The sequence below is a fragment of the Phasianus colchicus genome, chromosome 28 (genome assembly GCF_987193195.1).
Source record: "Phasianus colchicus chromosome 28, bPhaCol1.hap1.1, whole genome shotgun sequence".
Lineage (NCBI taxonomy): Eukaryota > Metazoa > Chordata > Aves > Galliformes > Phasianidae > Phasianus > Phasianus colchicus.
The window spans coordinates 1,322,049-1,341,388 of record NC_143463.1 but is presented as its reverse complement, the minus strand read 5'-3'; the positions used below and the strand labels follow the sequence as shown (position 1 = coordinate 1,341,388).

Below are 19,340 nucleotides of genomic sequence, written 5' to 3'. Positions count from 1 at the left end.
CAGCTTTGTGTGGGCAGCCAGGAGGGAATGGCTCCAGCTCTGTTCTGCTGGATGAGAGCAGAACTCAGCTGATCTGAACTGCTGATGGACGGCAGCCTGGGAAAGGGAAACATATTCCAGAGATGAGGATGGCAGCAGCACAGCAGAGCTCAGCCACAGGCACTGCTGCTCCTGAGTTCTGCACTGAAGAATCCTTTCCTTCCCCTTTCCTTCCCCTTTCCTTCCCCTTTCCTTCCCCTTTCCTTCCCCTTTCCTTCCCCTTTCCTTCCCCTTTCCTTCCCCTTTCCTTCCCCTTTCCTTCCCCTTTCCTTCCCCTTTCCTTCCCCTTTCCTTCCCCTTTCCTTCCCCGGAATCACAGAATGGCCAGGGTTGGAAGACCTCAAGGATCATGAATCTCCAACCCCCTGCCACATGCAGGGCCACCAACCTCCTCATTTCACACCACCCAGGCTGCCCAGGGCCCCATCCAACCTGGCCTTGAACACCTCCAGGGATGGACGGGGCATCCACAGCCTCTCTGGGCAGCTGTTCCAGCACCTCACCACTCTCACAGCAAACAACTTCCCCCTGATATCCAACCTCAGTCTTCCCTCCCCCAACTTCAGACCATCTCCCCTGGCCCTGCAGTTATCCACCCTTTCCAAGAGCTGAGTTTCCTTCCCCTTTCCTCCCTTCTTTCCCCTCTTTTTCTCCTTTCCTTCCCTTTCCCCTTCCCGCAGTGTCGCTCCGCCCAGGGCTGATCTCCAGGAGCAGCGGCCGCACTCCGCGTTGTGCCGCCCATCACCGCCCGGTTCCGCTCCCCCCATTTTCCCACCCTGCCGGTTCCGCCCCGCGGCGTGGCCGGGCGGAGGGGGCGGGGCTTCCGTGCCCTTGGCTCGAGTGGGCGGGGCTCTGCCCCTCAGCCGAGCCGCTATTGGTCAACGCCTGTTGCCAGCGTGGTCGCGTTGCGACGCCGGCAGCGCTTCCGCTCAGCCGATTGGGCAAAAGGGTTTTGACGTCATCGAGACGCCGCTCGGGGATTGGCTGGCGGCCTGCGGTGCCCCCGGGTGGGCGGGCCGGCTGGGGGGGGCGGTGCCCGACGGGCGCAGGACCGGCGATGGGGCGGCGCGCCGCGCGCTGAGGGGCCGCGGGGCCGGGACTGCAGGTATGGGGGGCACGGGGGTGTGGGGAGGGCGGGCGGCGTCTGCGGGGCCGGGACGCGGGGAAGGTTTCCCCATTGGTCAGCCCCGGGGGCTCCCGGCCCTGCAGCCGGCCCTGCGCGGCGTCCCGGGGCCTTCGGACTCGTTTTGCGGACGCTTCCCGTCCCGGGTCGTCGCTGCGGGCCCGGCTGAAGCAAAGGCAGAACGCAGGCGTTGCCCCGGGACGGAGCTGCGGGGATTCATTGCGACGGCACGGCCAAAATCGAGCGCTGTGCGCCCAGCGGTGCGAACTGGGTGGGCAGAGGCTGGGCGCGGGTCCGAGGTGCTGGCGGGGCTGCTGTGCGTGAATCCTGGTGCCGAGATGCAGCGGGAGTGAATGGAGCGGCTGTTTTCCTCTCTATTGTTTAAACTGGCTTGGCTTCTGACTCTAAAAAACGCAGAACTTTTTATTGGGAGGCGAGGGGAGGAGCCAGGCACCCTGAACCATAAACTGCGGGATGAGTTTATTTTCCCCCTCCTTCGCTTTGACTCAGTTTGGGATGTTTGCGTTTCCGTTTTATGAGCAGCGGTTCCATCGGCGGCGATGGACTGAAGGGAACCGTTCTCCTCCTGCTGCCAAAGACAGGGACGAGGTGCAGCAGCGCTCAGAGCACTGAGCAGATGAGAGCTGCTGTCTGCGAGGAGGGCGATGCAGGAAGCCCTTGGCTTTGGTGCTTCTTGCTCTCAGAAGTTTTGATGGCTTCAGTTCTGGTGGAAAGAAAAGCTGCTTGGGTTTGCTGTCAGCAGTTTGCAAGGTACGCCGCGTTCTGGGTGGTTTTCCAGTTTATTTCCTCACCATTTTTTGTTGTGCATCCCTGCAGGCAGACCAGTCGAAGCCTGTGTCTGTCTAACGTTCAAGCTAAGCACAACAGTGCAGACTTAAGTGGGGGAGAAGGACGCTGAGATCTTGGATCAGCTGTGCAGTTTGGGTTTTCTTCTTTTTCTTCCTTTCTCTTTTCTGATGGACTGTCCAGAGCTGGAAAACCCATTTGTTTGGAGTTGCATTGAAGCTGCCTGAAAGGTAAATGCACAGCAGCAGGGAGCTGCTGAGCACTGGTGTTAATGCAGGTGCTGCCTCTCATGAAAGGAGGGCTCTTGGGATAGGAGCAGTGCATTCCTGCATTGCTGCTGTTGTTTGATGGAGGCCCCAGGAGTGCAAGGAAATGGGAAGCCAGGGAGCTGCAGCACGGTTGGGTGCAGTGCTGAGCAGAGCAGTGCTGGCTTCCCTTCCAAAAAGTGCAAGCACTGCTTTGGGATGTGAAAGCTGTGCATTCTTCGCTGTGCTTCATGATTTAAATATGGCTTTCAAGCTTTGCTGGAGCTTCTTTCTTTCTCTGCAGAAGGAGAATAGCATTAGGATGCACGGGGTGTGTATGGTGGTGGTATGGAGTGAATCACACTGCTGTGCACCTCTCAAAAGCCGATGTCTGTGGAGTGCTCCGAGGAGGAGGAGGAGTTTCTCATGTCCCAGCTGCTCGTCAGCTGTTTCCTCATGACATCTGTTATGAAAATGGCTGATGTGGGGTGGGGGAGACCCTCTGCAGCACCTGTGTTGTTGCCAGTGCTGACCACGCACTGCAGGGAAGGTCCTGCAGGGTGACTCCTTGGAGCTGTGACAGGATAACACAGAAACATGTACTTTCTCAAACAGCAAAACAGTGCTCCTGCCTTCAGCCCTCAGCAGAGAGTACGTTTGGACAAACAGAACTGAAAAAAACAAAGCCTTGCAGCAGCTTGGCTTGTTGTTGAGTTCTGTCTGCTTCCATAGATCAAACCAGCTCTGCAGCCTTTGAAAAGCAGGAGTGCTTTGGGCCGCTCCTCTCATCCCATGCTTGGTGGCAGCTGGGAAAGCCTCTCGCTTTGCTGGTGATCACACGATTAGAAAATGTAGTGTCTGCAATCCAAGAGGGATAGAACTGGTTTGGGAAGGTGAGAGGTGGGAAGATGATTGTTTCTGGGGTTTGGTGCAAGCTCATATGAGCAGCAGTTGGGTGTAGCAGTCCCTCTGACCACGGTCCTCTTCCTGCTTCGTTGTTCTGAGCTCCATGCTGGGTGTTTGCCTGGCCTCTGTTCTTCCCCCAGCTGGGAGAAATAACTCTCTTACAGCCTGCAGAGTGCAAATATGCAGAACTCAGGTGGGGACCCTCCATCTGCTCAGCATTTCCTCATTCCTGCTGCATGCATCTTCTGGATGGAGAGCAGCATGGCCTTGGTCTCTGTGCTCTTGAGCTGTGCAGTCATTCCAGGGAGTTTGGAATCTCCTGCTGCCCTCTGGGTGATAGCAGTGGGGCTCTGCTTCTTCTGCAGTGCTGGCAGGCTTCAGGGAGGACGTTATGCTGGAGCAGGGTGCTTGCTGTCTTACTGCACGTGTTGGAGCTGTGCAGCCCTGCTGTGTAGCTCGCTTTCCCAAGCCAACTTTCCACCACCGCCGTTTGTTTTCTCTTCAGTTTGAGCAATCTCTGCGAGCTCAGCTGTTTGCATCCTGGGTCAGCTCGATGCGAGGAGGTGGATCCATCTCTGACCTGCTCCCGTGGTGAGGTGGGCTTTGGATCCACCAAGCTGCCAACAGTTGTGAGCCAGGAAGGGCCTGGCCTGGCTGCACAGCCCGCTCGTGTCCGCTGGGTATGGAGCTGGAAGCAGAGAGCACTGCAGATGTTATCTTTGGATTTTGGTTCCTTCTCCATGAGCTGCGTTGCTGCTTTGCCTTCGTGCTCCCCGAGTGATGTGAGTCAGTTACATATTAAAGTGGTGACTTCAGGCTCCACCCTGGGATAGACTCCGGTGTGGAAATGCCAAATAACTTGTAACTGAAAGCCATGCATTTCCTGCTGGGCTGAGGGTGGCGGATCTCATCCAGCCCCACACGTGGCTGCTGGGATCTGATGGATGTGCAGCACCACGAGCCCACGAGGGACAGGAGAGTGGCTTTATTCCAGAACACAAAATGGACCTTTTTATCCTCTGGACTTAAAAAATAAACAAGGTTTTGGCTGAACAAATGGATCCGACCTCTTTATTAAAAGCATACATCTCCCCATGTTGCCTCCGAGAGAGGCCTTTAAAATTGAGAGAGCTCCTTAACGCACAGAGCAGCTGACTGAAGTCATTCCGATAGCGTTTATCATCTTTCTTTTTGCTCCATAGATCTGGACAGCTTGTAGTTTGCTTTATTCTCAGTGGAGAGCAGTGAGAGAAGCAGCAGAGCCCTGGGTGCTCTGCACAGATGGATGGAGCAGTTGGGTCGGGGCGGTGCTCGCTCCGGTATTTCGCTCATTTTGCAGTTGATGGGAAGATTCCTGTTGGTTTGGTTGGTTGATTCCTGAACCCACCATGAGCTGAAGCCTATTCCAAACGCAGAGGAAAGGTCTGCAGGTTGATGGAGGTGGAACAGGGCTGTGCTTACCTGGATTGTGGTTTGCAGGGCTCCAGCAGCCGTTGGTTTTGGATACCTTCCATGTGACCCTATGAAGGAGCAACGCAGCCATTCCTGTGCATCAGGAAGCCCTCCTGGTTGTGTGGGGCTCTGCTCATTGGAGCCAGCTTTGCTCCTGTCAGCTCTGCTCTGCCCCTGCACCTCCTGCCTGGTTCCTGCACTCCCTGCGCTCGCTTTCAGTGTAAATCCCAGAGGTGCCAGCACTGTCTGCTCCTGGCTGTGTGCGGGCTGCTGGAAGGGCTGCTGCACAAAACACACATGGCTTGGAGCACTGGAAGGGGAAGGAGTGCAGCCACCCTGCTGCCCTCCTGGTGCTGTGAAGAAATACAGAACAAAAGTCAGAGATGGCAGAGGGGCAGCTTTTGGGGTTGGAAAGCACCTGGGTGCAGTGGGGAGAGCTGAGCGGCAGCAAGCGCTGTGTGCAGTGAAACGTTGTGTCTTGCACAAAGGGTTTGGATGCGTGTTTTTGGTCAGCCCCTGTGCTCACAGCATCCCCACGTCGGGTGCTTTGGTTTGGAAGTCTCCATTGAAGGCTGAGCGCTGGCAGTTCTCGACAAAGCAGGTGTGCAACGCGAGGCTGGTGGAGATGGAAGTCACTGGGGGGTGAAGGAGCAAAGCACACTGCTGGCACCCAGGGGTGCACGGTGAGGGTCCGGGTTCTGTGCTGGGTGCTCACAGCCCTTCCCATCCTGCAGGTCCCCGCGGCAGAGAGGTGCAGAGCTGCGATGACGACGGGCGACTGCTGCCACCTGCCCGGCTCCCTGTGCGACTGCCCGGGCAGCGCTGCGCTCTCCAAGTCGGTGGAGGATTCGGACATGGGGCGGCCGCAGCTCATCACCCAGGTCACCGCCAAGGACGGCCGCCTGCTCTCCACCGTCATCAAGGCGCTGGGTGCGCAGAGGTCAGGCTGGTGCTGCTCGTCTGGTTTATCCCCGTTTTTGGGGCTCTAAAGGGGGGGGTGGCAATAAAGCGTTGTTTGTGGCAGGGGTCAGCTGGAGGTGGTACTGGGGTGAATTTCCCAGCCCCTTCGTGGGGTCCTGCACGGCCAGCTGTGTCAGACAGGGCGCCGTGTGCTGGCCCAAAGCCCTGTGTGTGCTCAGGTCTCCGTGCTGCACACAGGTGCTTTGAGGGCTGTGTGTGGCAAAGCTCCTCTCCCAGGGTGGGCTGAGAATGAAGCAGTGGTTCTGCAGCCTGAGGACAGGAGCTGTGTGCTGCAGGATGCACTGCCCGGCTGCTGCTGGAGGGAACACGTGCTGCCTTACTTGGACTCCTGTTGCCACACTTTTCATCATGTATTTTGAGCAGCTTCTGCAACAGAGGATGCTTTGCAGCATCACTCAGCCCAGGCAGTGCCTGCAGACCCAGCTTGTGTCCCACTCCTACCCCAACCACAGTGTGAGTGCACAAGCAACCCGGGGTCACTGCACTGCTGAGACTGTTTGGGGTGAACTCCTCCTCCAGATAGGAAGGAAGGAAAACGGAGGCTGATAAGAAGGTTGTTTTTTTTTTTTCTCTTGCACTGTCAGCAAATTTTTTCCTTCTGGATTGTTTATGGATAGCCAAGGTTATATTAACGCTCTGGAAATATGAAACTCCTCAAACAGGAAGAGAAGGGATGAAATGTCTTACAGATGCTTTTATTAGGAAATAACAGATGCGTGAGAGCACTTAGGGCCTGGTTTTTTTTTGGTCTGCACTGAGGCCCTGAGAGTGGACTCTGGTTTTCATGCTCTCATGCTGCACTGATGGTTAATGAGATTTTGCTGAGCTTCACAGCAGTGCCAGGGGGTCGTCAGGCGGATCTCATGAATCTGATTGCGATGAAACCTGCTCAGTGCGGAGCTGAGAGGGGCACACCTCCAGCAAAAGTCTTCCTTCTGCTTTCCTGAGCCCAAGTCTGCTTTCTTGCTGGCTCTCCTCAGCCCTTTGTGTCCCACCAGTGCCTTTTTGTAGCCCTTTTTCTCTGCATTGTGAATTGCTGTGTCTGTTCCAGAGGTTTGTATTCTTCGTGCAAACGAATGCAAGTAGTGCTGCTGCTTTTGAAGGCTGCAGATTGCTTGTCCTGCCTCTGCTCTGTTGGAATCCCATACAGGTCAGAATGGGGGTCAAGTATGAGCGATGAGATGAGGTGAGGTGGCTGCTGTCCTGTCAGCAGTGTGGGCACAAAAGCTGGTAGAGCTCATCCTGATTTTCAGAGGGCATGGAATGAGCTTTCCAACAAGAGGTGTTCTTTTCTCACCCTGCTTCCCACTCCCAAACCTGTGCAGCTATGAATCTGAGAGAAAGGTGTTGCATCACAGAGATGGCTGCTTGGGAGCTAGGGGAGAGGAGGCACCAGTGAGTGACTTGCTTTTGTGGTTCAGGAAGGGAAGGGCTGGATTGGGCATCTCTGTTTTTGTCCCTAGGTGGTCTTGATGAGGGTCGGGTGCTGAGGAGCAGCACAGGGCTGCTCAGACTGGCAGAATTCTGTGGCTGCAGCCCTTGGAGGTTTCTCAGGGAGCCATTATGGGGCTGGCAGATGTGTGGGGCTTCCAGTGCACCTGTGCTTTGCAGGCCAGCTGGGATGCCCTTGGACCTAGACTGGCATCAGGTGCCTGTTGTTAGGAGCTGAACCTTGCTGGAAAAGCCTGCAGTGGTTGATTCAGTGTGGAATGGTGCGAGTGAAGAGCGCTCACCCTGGCTTGATATCATCGTGGGTTCAGAGGAAGGAGATCATGGCTGTGTGACAGCGATGTGTGAGCGATGTGTCACCAAAAAGTAAATGCAGTGCTGGGATTTAGGAAGCAACAAAGGACAGAACAGAGCATAGGCACTGCAAAAATCCTGGAAAAGTTGCACAGCTCTAATTGCTGCAGCTCTGATGGGATGGTCAGAAATGGAAAAGATGCAGGGAGGGGCAGTGAAGGTGACTGGAGAGGTGCTGTGCTTCTCTCTGAGGTGTGGCTGAATAGAGCAGAGCTCTGCTGCTTGTGGAGAGGTGGCTGAGCAGGGTTTGGCAGGTCTGTAAGCACATGGAAGGCATTGTGTTGTTCAGGACGAGAGCTGGGGATGGCACACCACTGGCCTTGTACAGCATCTGCAGTGCCCTGAGGTTCCAGCAGAGCAGATCTTGGGCTCAATTAAGAGATGTGAGTCTATAATTGAACCTTGTAGCTGGGGGTGGAGGGTGAGAAGTTCCCCAGCCTGCCTGTCTGACTGTGATTTCCTTCTGTTTGTCTGTCTGCCTCTGTAGTGACGGTCCCATCTGTCGAATCTGTCATGAAGGTGGAAATGGGGAAGGACTGCTTTCCCCGTGTGACTGCACAGGAACACTGGGCACCGTGCACAAGAGCTGCCTGGAGAAATGGTTGTCCTCCTCCAACACAAGTTACTGTGAGCTCTGCCACACAGAATTTGTTGTAGAGAGAAGACCGAGGCCTTTGACAGAGGTACCACTTTCTTCCTGCTTTGCTTTTCTGACTGATGTGCCTGTGTTCACGTACTTTGTGCTGTGTCCCCCTCCTCATGGCACCCAGACGCTCATACAGGGCAGTTTGTGTAGGAAACCAAAGCTCTCATTGGGCCCAGTGATGTTCTGATGGTGCAGGAGCAGCGTTTGGGGCAGCCCCTATGTGCAAACCCCCCCCACAACCTTGGGAGCCATTGCACTTACAGACAAACCTCAGCCCTCAGCAACCAAACACGGAGGTCACCACGGGACAGCCTGAGATACAGAGCCTTCAGAAATGCAATTATTATTTTTTCCTGTTGGCTTTCATCTTTTCTCACAGTGTTACATCAGTTGCCTGTGAGTTCCTTGTGTTCTGCTCTGGAAAGTGAGAGATGGTGGCTGCTGGTGCTGCTGGTAAAGGACCTGTCCTCCATTGAGGAGCTCTGATGTGTGTTTGGAGGCATTGGTGTCAGGCTCCTTGCTGCTGACCGGGGGGCTCTGAATCCCATGGCTGCTCCACAGGGGGTGGGATCCCCCTCTGGGCATTGCCATAGGGGTGTTGGGCTCCTATGCTTCCCCTGCCCAGGTGCTCTGCTGTGCTCACCCTTCAGGCTTCCTTTTGCCCCAGGGTTTATAGCAGCTGCCTGCAGTGAAGCCCTCTATGTGTGAGGGATGAGGGTAGCGTAGCCAGGCTGTCTTCTGTGGGTGCCCCATTCCTGGAGGTGCCCTTGGGCCACACACGGGCACTGAGCAGCCTGAGCTGGGGGCACCCAGCCCACAGCATGGCCTGGGGCTCAGTGATCCCTCCCAACCCAAATTGGAATGAATAAATCAGTGAATTCCAGCACCTAAGGCTGCAAAAGGGTTCTGTTTAGAAGAGAGCTGGATCTGACTGAACAGGCTGGAGCTGGGCAGGTGGCACTGATAGTGGTTGGCATTTCTGGCAGCACTGCAGGACTGTGTGCAAAGGTGGCACAGCATGCCTGGGGTGCCACAATGGAAGCTCTCGTTTGCAACTGTGCTGCTCTGAGCCCACTCTGTGCTTCCCCCAGCTCAGTTGGGGGATTTAAACTGAGGCACAGCTGCACGTTGCTTTGGCTGTCTGTATTCCCATTCCTGTCAGTTCCTGGGGGGCAGTGCCAATGCCCTCCTCCCTGCAGCCCTTCTCTCCTTCTTCTACCTCTGCTGCAGCCCAAGGAGGAACCCAGGGGGGAAGAGTCCCGTGGCTGGAGCAGCACTCAGTCTGTGTTTTGCTAAGCTGAGGTTCTATTTTAATGATGACTGCTTAATTTACAGTCCACTGTTGCTGCCTGGACAGCCGCAGCCAGAGGTGACTTCAGAGCACTGTCTTTAGAAAAGCAATTTGCCAGAGGGCATTACGTCAGCATTTGGTGCTCTCTGAATCTTATCTCTTCTCTCCCAGCTGCTGAAACGTATAAAATCCTCTCTGACCAAAAAACTTTCAGCTGGCTGTTTCAGAGGTTGCAAACATTCCAGCCCAGACACAGCCGTGCCCTCAGCACAGAACCCTTCTGAGAGAGCCGATAGCACCCAGCAGCTCCCCAGCACTTCCCTCTCACACCCTCTATCTGCCCTCTGCTATAATCTCGTCCCCATACCAGATTGGGCTCTTCACCAACTCTTCACCAGCTGCTTTTGGGAACTTTCAGACCCGAGCTGTTGGTGCATTTCTCAGAATTGGGCCGGGGATGGGGCTGCTTTGTCATGGAGGGATGACGCAGTTCTGCATCTCCTTATCTGAGACGTTCTCTGCTCCTGTCCTTCCTTGGGGGTGGAGGTGTTTTGGAACTTGTGAGGAAGTGATGCTCACTTGTGACTGTGCCAGGTCACAGCTGTGGTCAAAATCCACTGTTTGCCCCATCAAACTGGAGACAAGTTAGGGAGCAGCAGCTCTGCCATCCTGCACTCACTGTGTGAGTGACTCGAACCTGCAGCCACAGCACAGTCCTTCCCCACAACCTGCTGCATCATCCCTGCATGGAGTAAACTTTCCTGTTGGGCCTGCTGCATCCCTGCACGGAGCACTTTCCCCACAGTCTGCTGCATCATCCCTGCACAGATGAAGAGCAAACCTTCCCCGCAGCCTGCTGCATCCCTGTAGGGAGCAATCCTTCCTTCAGAGTCTGCTTCATTCCTGCATAGAGCAAACCTTCCCCAGAGTCTGCTGCATCCCAACCAGTTCCCTGCTGTGGCACACATTATTTTCCATTCTGGCTGATGCTGTGTCTGTGTGCTGGGGCAAGGAGCTGAAAATGCAGTGAAGGGGATGCTCCCAGATTGCCAAGCAAGTGCAACCTCCTTCACCTGCCAAAGAGCTGAGAAGTCAGAACAGGGGTTGTAAGGAATTGCAACAAGTAATTGAGGCAGGAGGAGGGGTCTTGCTTATTTCAAACAATGTCAGACACAGAAAACATGTCGTTATTGTTCAGGAATCATCTCCAGATGTCTGCATCTCTGCTGTCCTGAGCAGTGCAGCAGGAGTGCAGCCTCGCAGTTTTCCCCAGGCTGGGGCTGCCCATGGGGCTCTTGGGCAGGGCTGGCTGGGTTTGCTTTGTCCTCCTTAAATCTGCCTCACCCACATCTTGTTGGTTGGAGTCCTCGTGTCCCTGTGCTTCTGCAGAATGCTTCCTGCTGAGTGTGTGATGCAGCCCAGGAGCTGTGATTTTGCACCTGCTGCTTTCTGTGTGTTCTGTTATCCAGTAATTGTTTTGCCTATGGAAAAGAACTTCTGCTTTGGGGCAGCTGTGGCTGCACCCCATCCAGTTCGGAGAAGTGGGCTGTGCTGTTTGCTCACCCCACCCTTCCTCGGGTCTTATCTCCCTGGCAGATGGGCTGTTTGCTTTGCTTTCCTCGAACTCTTCTCCCTGCACCATTCTCCATCCCCCTGTGTGCTCCTCTCAGCCTTGCCCCGGCTCCTCACTCTGATCTCTCCTTTCTCAGTGGGAGCTCCTATCCGAGCCCTGCACCCAGCAAAACCAAATCCCTCCTGGCTCCCACTGAGCTCAGTTCTGCTCTTGTGTTTCCCTTTAGCTCTGTCTGGGGACAAAGCTCAGCGTGTTCAGAACTCACAGTGCTGGGCGCTGCTGGGACAGCTGCTCACGGGGCAGTGCTGGGGTGCAATGTGCTGCTCCCCGTGCAGGGCTGGGCTGTCTGGGACACCTCTCCATGGCACTGAGCTCTGCTCACTGCTCCCAGAGCAGCTACTGGTATCCCAGAGCCTCCCTCTGCTCGCTGCTCCTGTTGCTTCCATCCCCTGAGGCTGAAAAGCACCCCACAGTCAGCCCTCTCATCCCGCAGCCCTGCTGGTCCTGGTGGGAGGAACATCTGGAAGGCCCCAGAGTTGTGATGGAAGACAAAAATACATCTTGTCTCCTGCAGAGAGGTCGTCCCCAGTCTGGGAGCTGGGTTGCAGCTTCTCCTCTCCTTTTAGGCGCTCTTATTTGCAGCATGGAAGCAATTGTTTTTGGACTCAGCCTGGAAGAAGATCACGTTGCCCTTTTGTTGCTTTCCCATGTTTACTTGATGGTTTTCCCTACAAAAATTGTTTAATCTGACCACTTTTTGGATAGTTTACAGGGTTTGTTTTAAGTCCCATGTGCATTAGTCTGCTGCTGGTGCCAGAAACCCCTCGCCCTCGGGGTGGCTCATTGTATTCCCTTTTTACTGTGTTGATTTACATTTTGGCAATGTAAATCAACTACTTCAAAAGGAAATTAATTTGCTTCCTGCCTTTACATGTTTGGCTCCCATCTTGAGGAGGATGGGGGACTTTCAAAGGTTACAAGGAGTATAAATAGAACAAAATGCAACAGAAAACCAGTTTGCCTTCAGGTTCTTATTGTACTGGGGTCAAAAGTGACCCATGATGTCCTCATATCCAAAGACAGGATGCTGTAGGATTGCTGCTGGGCCAGGTCAGATAGTTCACCTGAATGCTGCGTGCCCCAGGCTGTGCAGGGCTGAAGCTGGGAGTGCCAAGTAGGTGGCTGAGGTTTGGGATGGCTGGGGTTTGGGATTAGGGCAGCTTTGCTTTGGGATTGGGATGGCTGTGATTTGGGATGGCTAGAGTTTGGGGTTAGGATAGCTGGGATTTGGGGTTGAGATGACTGGGATTTGGGATGGCTGGGGTTTAGGGTTGGGACAGCCTTGGTTTGGGGTTGAGACAGCTAGGATTTGAGGTTGGGGTAGTTATGGTTCAGGATGGCTGTGGTTTGGGGTTGAGATGGCTGGGATTTGGGGTTCAGATGTCGGGGTTTGGGATGGCTAGGGTTTGGGGCTAGGATAGCTGGGGTTTGGGATGGCTAGGGTTTGGGGTTGGGATGGCTATGATTTGGGGTTGGGATAGCTGGGGATTGGAGTGGCTAAGGTTTGGGATTGAGATGGCTAGAGTTGGGGTGGCTGGGGTTTGGAGTTCAGATGGCAGAGTTTAGGATGGCGAAGGTTTAGGGTGGGGATGGCTGGGGCTTGGAGTTGAGATGGCTGGATCTGGGGGCTTGGATGGCTGAGGTTGGGTTTCATGAGGGCTGGGGTTGGAATGGTTAAGATTGGGATGGCTGGGGTTGGGATGGCTGTGGAGTTGAGTTACTTGGCATTCAGACAGCAGGACTGCCAGCACAGTGATGTAGGAGCAGCTTTGCTGTGCAGCTGGGCTGCTGCCTGCCCTCGCTTCCTCTTAGGGCTGCTCAGGGCTGTGTGTGGTCCTTATCTTCCCCACGCAGCTCATCACCACTCATCTCTGCGGGGTGACATGCAGCTCCCTGCCTTCTCCTGGCCAAGCCACAATTGTGGCCACTCAAACTTCCTGCTGGTTGTCAGGCCATCCAACCGTGCTCAGAAGGGCTTTAAGAATGCCTTTAACTTACTCTTTACATTGCAGCGTTGCTTGGTCCCCAGCTGTGCTCCTCAGCTTGCAGCCTGCATAGCTGGCCAATTTTGACCAGTGCTGTTCTATTAACTCCTTGCATACCTTCTACACCCCATCTGTGTCAGGGGAAGGGGCTTCGTGTGCATTGTCCCTTTAAATCCTCCCTTTCTGAAAATGAGTGCCCCAAAATTACCTGTCAGACCTGGAGCAGGGCAGTCAGGTGGGGGGGACTTCACTGCTGGGTGTGGAGGTAACTTGGGAGCAGGAACTCCATGCAGCAAATACTTGGGCTGAAATCAGAGCTGCACCCCACAGGTGACACCAGTTTTGGTTTTTAAGCAGAAAAACCCCCAAACCCTAAATAAGGGCAGTGGTGCAGGAAATGGAGAAGGATCCAGCAGCTGTACAAAGCTCGTGGTACAATGCACTGTAGCACTGCTGGGTGTTGGTAGGAACCACAATGGCTTGCTGTTCTAAAAAAGGAAAGGAAAGGCTGAAAATAGCATCATCCCAGGAAAACGGGAACAATTGCTGTTGTCGAGGTCTAGTGTCTCAAATGAACCCAAATTTGGAAGCAGGTCAAGGCTCTGGGAAGTAGTGCCTCTTGAAAGGTCTGCTGGGGGAAACCTGCCTGAATCAGAGCTGTTCTTTCTGCTGCCTGCTGATTTTTGGGCACTGCCAGAGGGAAGTGCTTGCAGAGCCTCTCGCTCACACAGAGCAGTGCAGTCACCCCCCCGGGGGGTGGTTCTGGATCACTGGATGCATGGGGAGCAGCTGGGCGAGCTGAGATGGGCAGCACTCGGGTCTCTGTCCCGGGTGCACGGTGTCTGCGCTCCCTGCCGATGGCACTGGGCGGCCGCTGGGCTCCTGCTGCTTGCGGAGCCCCAGGAACGGCACCGTGCCCCGAGAGCCCGCGGAACAGCCGGGCTCAGCTGGACGTGAGGCTGCAGCTTTGCCTGAAGCCAGGAGTGCGGCTCTGAGGTGCCACTGCTGTCCAGGAACGTTTCCCAGAGCCCTGCACCAGCCGTAGGGCGCTGGCTGTGCCGCCCCTGGAGCTCAGCCTGGGTTTACTTCCATCTTCCCCCCAGTTATTCCTCAGTTGCCTCTCCCCTTTCCCTCAGCAGTTGCTAAAAGCAGCCTTGACGTGCTCAGCCCGCTTTCTGTGCCGGTTGATGCGAGCTGGGTGCTGGCAGCGGATACACACAGGGTGCAGGAGATGCGTGGCAGCTCCCTGCTGCAGCAGCCCCGCTTTGCTGGCACACTGCGCGCTGCCAACCCTTCCTCTCCATCCCGCAGTGGCTGAAGGATCCCGGTCCCCGCAATGAGAAGAGGACGCTGTTCTGCGACATGGTGTGTTTCCTGTTCATCACTCCCCTGGCGGCGATCTCGGGCTGGCTGTGTCTCCGCGGAGCTCAGGACCATTTGCAGTTCAACAGCCGCCTGGAGGCCATCGGACTCATAGCACTGACTATAGCACTTTTTACAATCTACGTCCTTTGGACGCTGGTAAGTGCACAGCAGGGCTCTGCTCGCCACTCCTGCGCTCGGTGGTGTTCAGAAGGGGTGCTGCGTTGTGCCCCTCGGGACAAAACCTCCTGAACGTCCGTTTAATTATCTTTAAACGGGAGCTGCCAAAGCTGGGCAGGAGAGCAGGCAGCAGTTCAGCGTGCAGCAAGTCTGGCTGAGAGCCCCGGGCTGCAGCTGGCTGGGGAACAGAGGGCTCCACATTTCCCATTCTGTTCTTTCACGTTCTGTCTGTCTCTGGGTTTGGATCTTCATTTCACCTTTCCCCCTGAAGTGCTCCTGCCCTTGGCACCCTCCTCCAGCCACTTGCTAGGAGGGACCCTCCAAGCTGTCAGTTCTGTGGGCACTTCCCCATCACCCATTGCTCCCATCTCACAGAATGGAGCTTCCCCTGGAGTTTGGGCATTCCTTGGAAGTCCCTGTGCAGATCCCAGTGCTGGGGGGATGTTAAAGGTGCAGGGAACTGCTGCTGGGGGCTGCATGTGAGCTGCGAGTGTGGCTGCAGCTTCACTTATATAGAAAGCCAAACTAACCTCGGGAAGCTGAAAAAGAACAGCTTCTCTCTTCTGGGGGGTCTGGGAGGTCCAGAGGAAGAAGAGAAGTGTGTGTTGTGATGCAGTGAGCTGTGGCTCCAGCTGCTGTGGTTCTGCTGTGCTTCCTTGCAGAGAGGGACACGAGGTGGAGCCCTTTGCTCAGTTTATTGTGAGAGTCTGCAAATCGTGTTTGCTTCTTGTCTGTAAGCAAACAGCCTTATTCCCAGTTGGCCTTGCAGCAGGAGGTGATGCAGCCCATCACCTCAGCACTGCAGAGTCTCTCACAGCAGATGGCTCAACCCTACACAAACTAGAGAACTGACTTTCTGTGTCAGAGCCACAGCGCAGGCAGCTGAAGGGAGGCAGGAAGCCTGAGTGATGGCAGGGTGCAGAGCAAGGGGGGAGTTCACAAAGGGCAGAGGGGATCTACGAGATGGGGCTGGCTGGATTCAGCCTCCTCTTACCTGGCCCTGGTGGGAATTCCTCCCTTTGCATGGGTCGGAAGAGGCCCCAAAGCTCTCTCACCCCACCCCACCATGGACTGGGTGCCCCCCAAACTCAGGCTGCCCAGGAACCCATCCGTGGGCTGCGGCACCCGCGGGGACGGGGCACCCACCCTCCTCAAAGGTTGGAGAGCTGCAATGCCCCATCCCCATTGAGCCCAGTGCCGCATCCCTAGGCTGAGGGACGATGGGATGAGCAGAGCAGGTTGTCTGCATCCCTGCAGGTGTGACCCATGGCTGTGCTGTTGCCCGCAGGTCTCGTTCCGCTACCATTGCCAGCTGTACTCGGAGTGGCGCAGGACCAACCAGAAGGTGCGCCTGATGCTGCCGGCCTCCCGCAGCCCCCATCCTGCACCCCACTCCCTGCTGTCTGCCAAGCTGATGAAAAAGGCGGCGGATGAGACCAGTGTCTGAGCAGCCCCTCCTTCAGGGTGAGCAAACGGGGCTGGATCTGAGCCCGCGGGGCTGTGGGAGCGCTCAGCCCACCTGGAGGGACTCCATCCTGTGGCCAACACAGATTAGGAGCGTCTGCGACATGGAGCGGCCCGAAGGAGCCGGCTGGCAGAGCAGGGGACACTTACCTATAGCACCATACGTGGAAAATCTCATATATATATATATATATATCTATATATATTATTATTTTTTAATGGCCATGCATATTGTGTTTCAGTCCTTTATGTGTCGATGTTCTAAGCTTCAGTATAGAAGCTGGCAGCCTGATCTCATTCAGAGGTTAAATCTATGCCTTTTCTCCAAACGAGTACGGAGCACTTCTCGTCGGCCATCCTTGGGAGCCCCTTCTCCTTTGCACTAAATTGGTTTTGATAATATTGCAGCCACCTTTCCCGTTACTCTCTGGTCTTTTTTTGTGAAGTTTCTGTCCTTTCTAGAGAAAGTTGTGTGTTTTTAATAATTATTATAACCCCAGAAGGAGTTAAAATGACGTAAATGCTGAATGGAGACGTTTTGTATTGTAAAGTACTGTAATTTTGAGAATTTCAAAATGAGTTTCAAAACGAGCAAACCTTTTCCTGTGCAGACATGGCCTCACAGGATGCTTTCCTTACAAGTCCTGGCTCATCCCCAGGACTCGGATGCTCTCAGCTCTTGGCACATCCCACAAAGGTCGATGGAGGGGCCGAGGGTGGGTAGCAATGACTGAACCCCCCCCCCCACCTTTCTCTATCAAAAGCTCATAATGGAGTTTTTCCACCCCAAAAAGGGGAGAGCTGGAGTCTTTTTGCTGGTGTCCCCACTCAGCCTTGAGGCCGGGCCTCTCGCTGGCAGTCCCTCAGTGGGACATCTCAGCACATTCCATATCAGCAGCCAGAGGAGCTGCTGCTGTTTGGTTCAGCCCTGAAATTGCTGCCAGCCTGCTGTGTGTCCTCCAGCAAAATGATCCCCATGTCCCATCTCCAGGGCTGGCATCCCCCCTCCACCCCATTCACTTGTGTTTCCAGCACATCTGGCTACCAGATCCTCTGTCTCAGTGGCCGTGTCACTATGGCATTCCCTGCTCCTGCAGCTCCGCACCGCTGTGCCATCAATGCGTGTGGGCAGTGCTGTGCTCACAGACTGTGTCCCTCCTTTGCTGAGCCCATGTGGGTCAGACAGTGCCCTCCGAGATGGAGCCCTGTTGTTTCTTGGACACAAAGCTCCCTGTGCCATTCCTGCTGTTTTTCCTTTCATGTTCCCTGCCCTTTGGTTCTTTCCCTCTGCTTGACCTAGGTTTAAAGTCCCTGGTGGATACAAGGCAGCACCCTGCCTCTCCCAGCTCTGGGCTGTGTCTGCTTCATTTCTCTCCCATCCCAGGATGATCCATGCAGCACCTTGCAGCACCCCCTGCCCGCAGTGTTCAGGTCCTGGCAGTTTGCTGGCAGCATGAGGCTCTCATTCCTGCTCTCCCCATTCCTTCCTGCTGCCTCCCCTTCCATGCAGGTTTGCAGTGGGGCCATACAGCAGTGGTTGTGCTCCCTCAGAAAGGCTCAGCCCACCCCTGGGTGCCACAGATCCCCCCTCCCCCAGGTGTTGCCTCCCTCCCAGCCCCTTCCCTCGGCTGTGGGTGCTGCACCACCACGCTGTGCCTTGTCCTGGGTACCTCCATTCAGCCCCTCCTGACAAACCACAGCCTGGGCACTTGGTGCAGCCTGGCTGCTTCCCAGGAGCTTCCAATGCGTCCTGTTCTGGCAGTGCATAGGGATGAGCACTGTGTAAGGACTCGAGGGAGGAAACCCACTGATGGTCCAAATACTCAGCTGGGAAAGCCAGAAGTCCTCAGTTGGGGCGGATGGGGCCCTGTGCTGCTGCACAGCCACGGCCCCACCTCTTCTATATTGTCTTTATCGTGGTTGCCAATCATTGGAGCTGTTGCATGTGCCCCTGCGAAACCCAACGGTGACTCTGAGTTCTTCTCCTTCCCAGAGGAGATGCTCAGCTCATGGATGTGGGAAAGCAGTGTCTGACCTGGTGTCGTGGGGGAAACGGGCTGTGCAATTCTGTAAATAAAAGTGAGACAAACTTGGGGCTGTTGTGTTGTTACTGGTGGGGATGGGGAGGCACGGCTGGAGCTTCCATCACTGCTCCCCCAGGAAAAGCAAAGCAGAGTGGCTCACAGCAGGCTGTGGTTGTGGTTGGCACAGCGGGTGCAGGAAGAAAGAGGGTGGATGGGGAAAAGTGGAAAGAAGGAATGCAGTTAAAGCTGGGGAGGGCGGGAGATGACGTCCATTTGGGAGAGGGTTGAGGTTCTGTAGTCAAGCTTCTGCTTCTCTGGCTGAGATTGAAGAGCAAAGAGAAGAGTGGAGGAAGGCAGATCTTGTCCATTCTTACAGATATCTAAAGGATTGGGGCCGAGTGGATGGCTCTTTTTGGTGGTGCCCCGTGACAGGACGAGGGGCAGTGGGCACAGACTGGAACATAGGAAGTTCCATCTGAGCGTTAGAAGGAATTATTTTACTTTGAAGCTGACAGACATTGGCACGGGCTGCCCAGAGAGGTGGTGGAGTCTCCTCTGGAGATATTCAGAACCCATCTGGATGTTTTCCTGTGCAACCCTTCTTTAGCAGGGGTTTGGATGAGGTGGTCTCCAGTTGTTGCTTCTGTACCCTGTAGTCATGTGATTCTGTGATCTTGGAAAGAAATACTGACTTACTGAAGCAAGAAGAAAATTCTTACTGTAGAAAGATGTAAATAGTTACGGCTGGAATGAAAATGTGCTTTTTCACAGGGTCGCTCATGGTTCTCATGTGTTGGCTACTTCATTTGTCAGGATCCCAAAGCTGTTGGGAGGTCCAGAAGCTGTCAGGGGGTCTGGGGCTGTTGTGGGGGTGGGGAAGTTCAGAAGCTGTCAGGGTTTCAAAGCTGTCAGGGTCCAGAAACTGTCAGAGGGTCTCAGAGATATCATGGGGGGCATCCAGATACTGTCAGGGTTTCAGAGATGTTGGAGCCTTGGCTATGTCAGAGGGGTCCAGAAGCCGTTGTATGGTGGGGATGTGGTCCAGAAGCTGTTGGGGTTCTCAAAGCTGTTGGCAGACTCCAAAAGCTGTCAGGGTTTCAGAGCTGTTGGAGTCCAAAAGCTGTCAGAGTGGAGTCCAGAAGCTGTCAGGGGGTCTTGGTGGGGGGCATCCAGAAGCTGATGGAGGGTTTCAGAACTGTTGGGGTCTCAGAGCTGTAGGTGGGGCCGGAAGCATTTGGGGTTCTGTCAGGGGCCAGAAGCTGTTGTGGGTCTTGGATACATTGGGAAGGTCCAGAAGCTGTCGGGGTTTCAGAGCTGTTGGGATCCAGAAGCTGTCAGGGGGTCCCAGAGCTGTTGGGGTCCAGGAGCTGTTGCGGTGTCCCCACCACCCCGATTCCCT

The 19,340-nt window shown here is 55.0% G+C and overlaps 1 protein-coding gene across 3 annotated transcripts; it reads left to right on the top strand.

Annotated features, from left to right (window-relative positions):
* Nucleotides 1-1,051: 1,051 nt before the first annotated feature.
* On the top strand, nt 1,052-18,012 carry MARCHF2 (membrane associated ring-CH-type finger 2). Of its 3 annotated transcripts, XM_090126161.1 has the most exons (6): nt 1,089-1,144; nt 1,706-1,933; nt 5,307-5,512; nt 7,844-8,039; nt 14,223-14,432; nt 15,742-18,012. In XM_090126161.1, exons 3-6 carry the CDS (start codon nt 5,337-5,339, stop codon nt 15,898-15,900), a joined length of 741 nt encoding a protein of 246 aa, XP_089982287.1. In that variant the 5' UTR covers nt 1,089-1,144; nt 1,706-1,933; nt 5,307-5,336; the 3' UTR covers nt 15,901-18,012. The 3 variants fall into 3 exon arrangements, with proteins under 3 accessions (XP_031460617.1, XP_089982287.1, XP_089982286.1); XM_031604757.2 differs by lacking the exon at nt 1,706-1,933 and having other exon boundaries at nt 1,052-1,144; XM_090126160.1 differs by lacking the exon at nt 1,089-1,144 and having other exon boundaries at nt 1,175-1,933.
* The last annotated feature ends 1,328 nt before the right edge of the window (nt 18,013-19,340 follow it).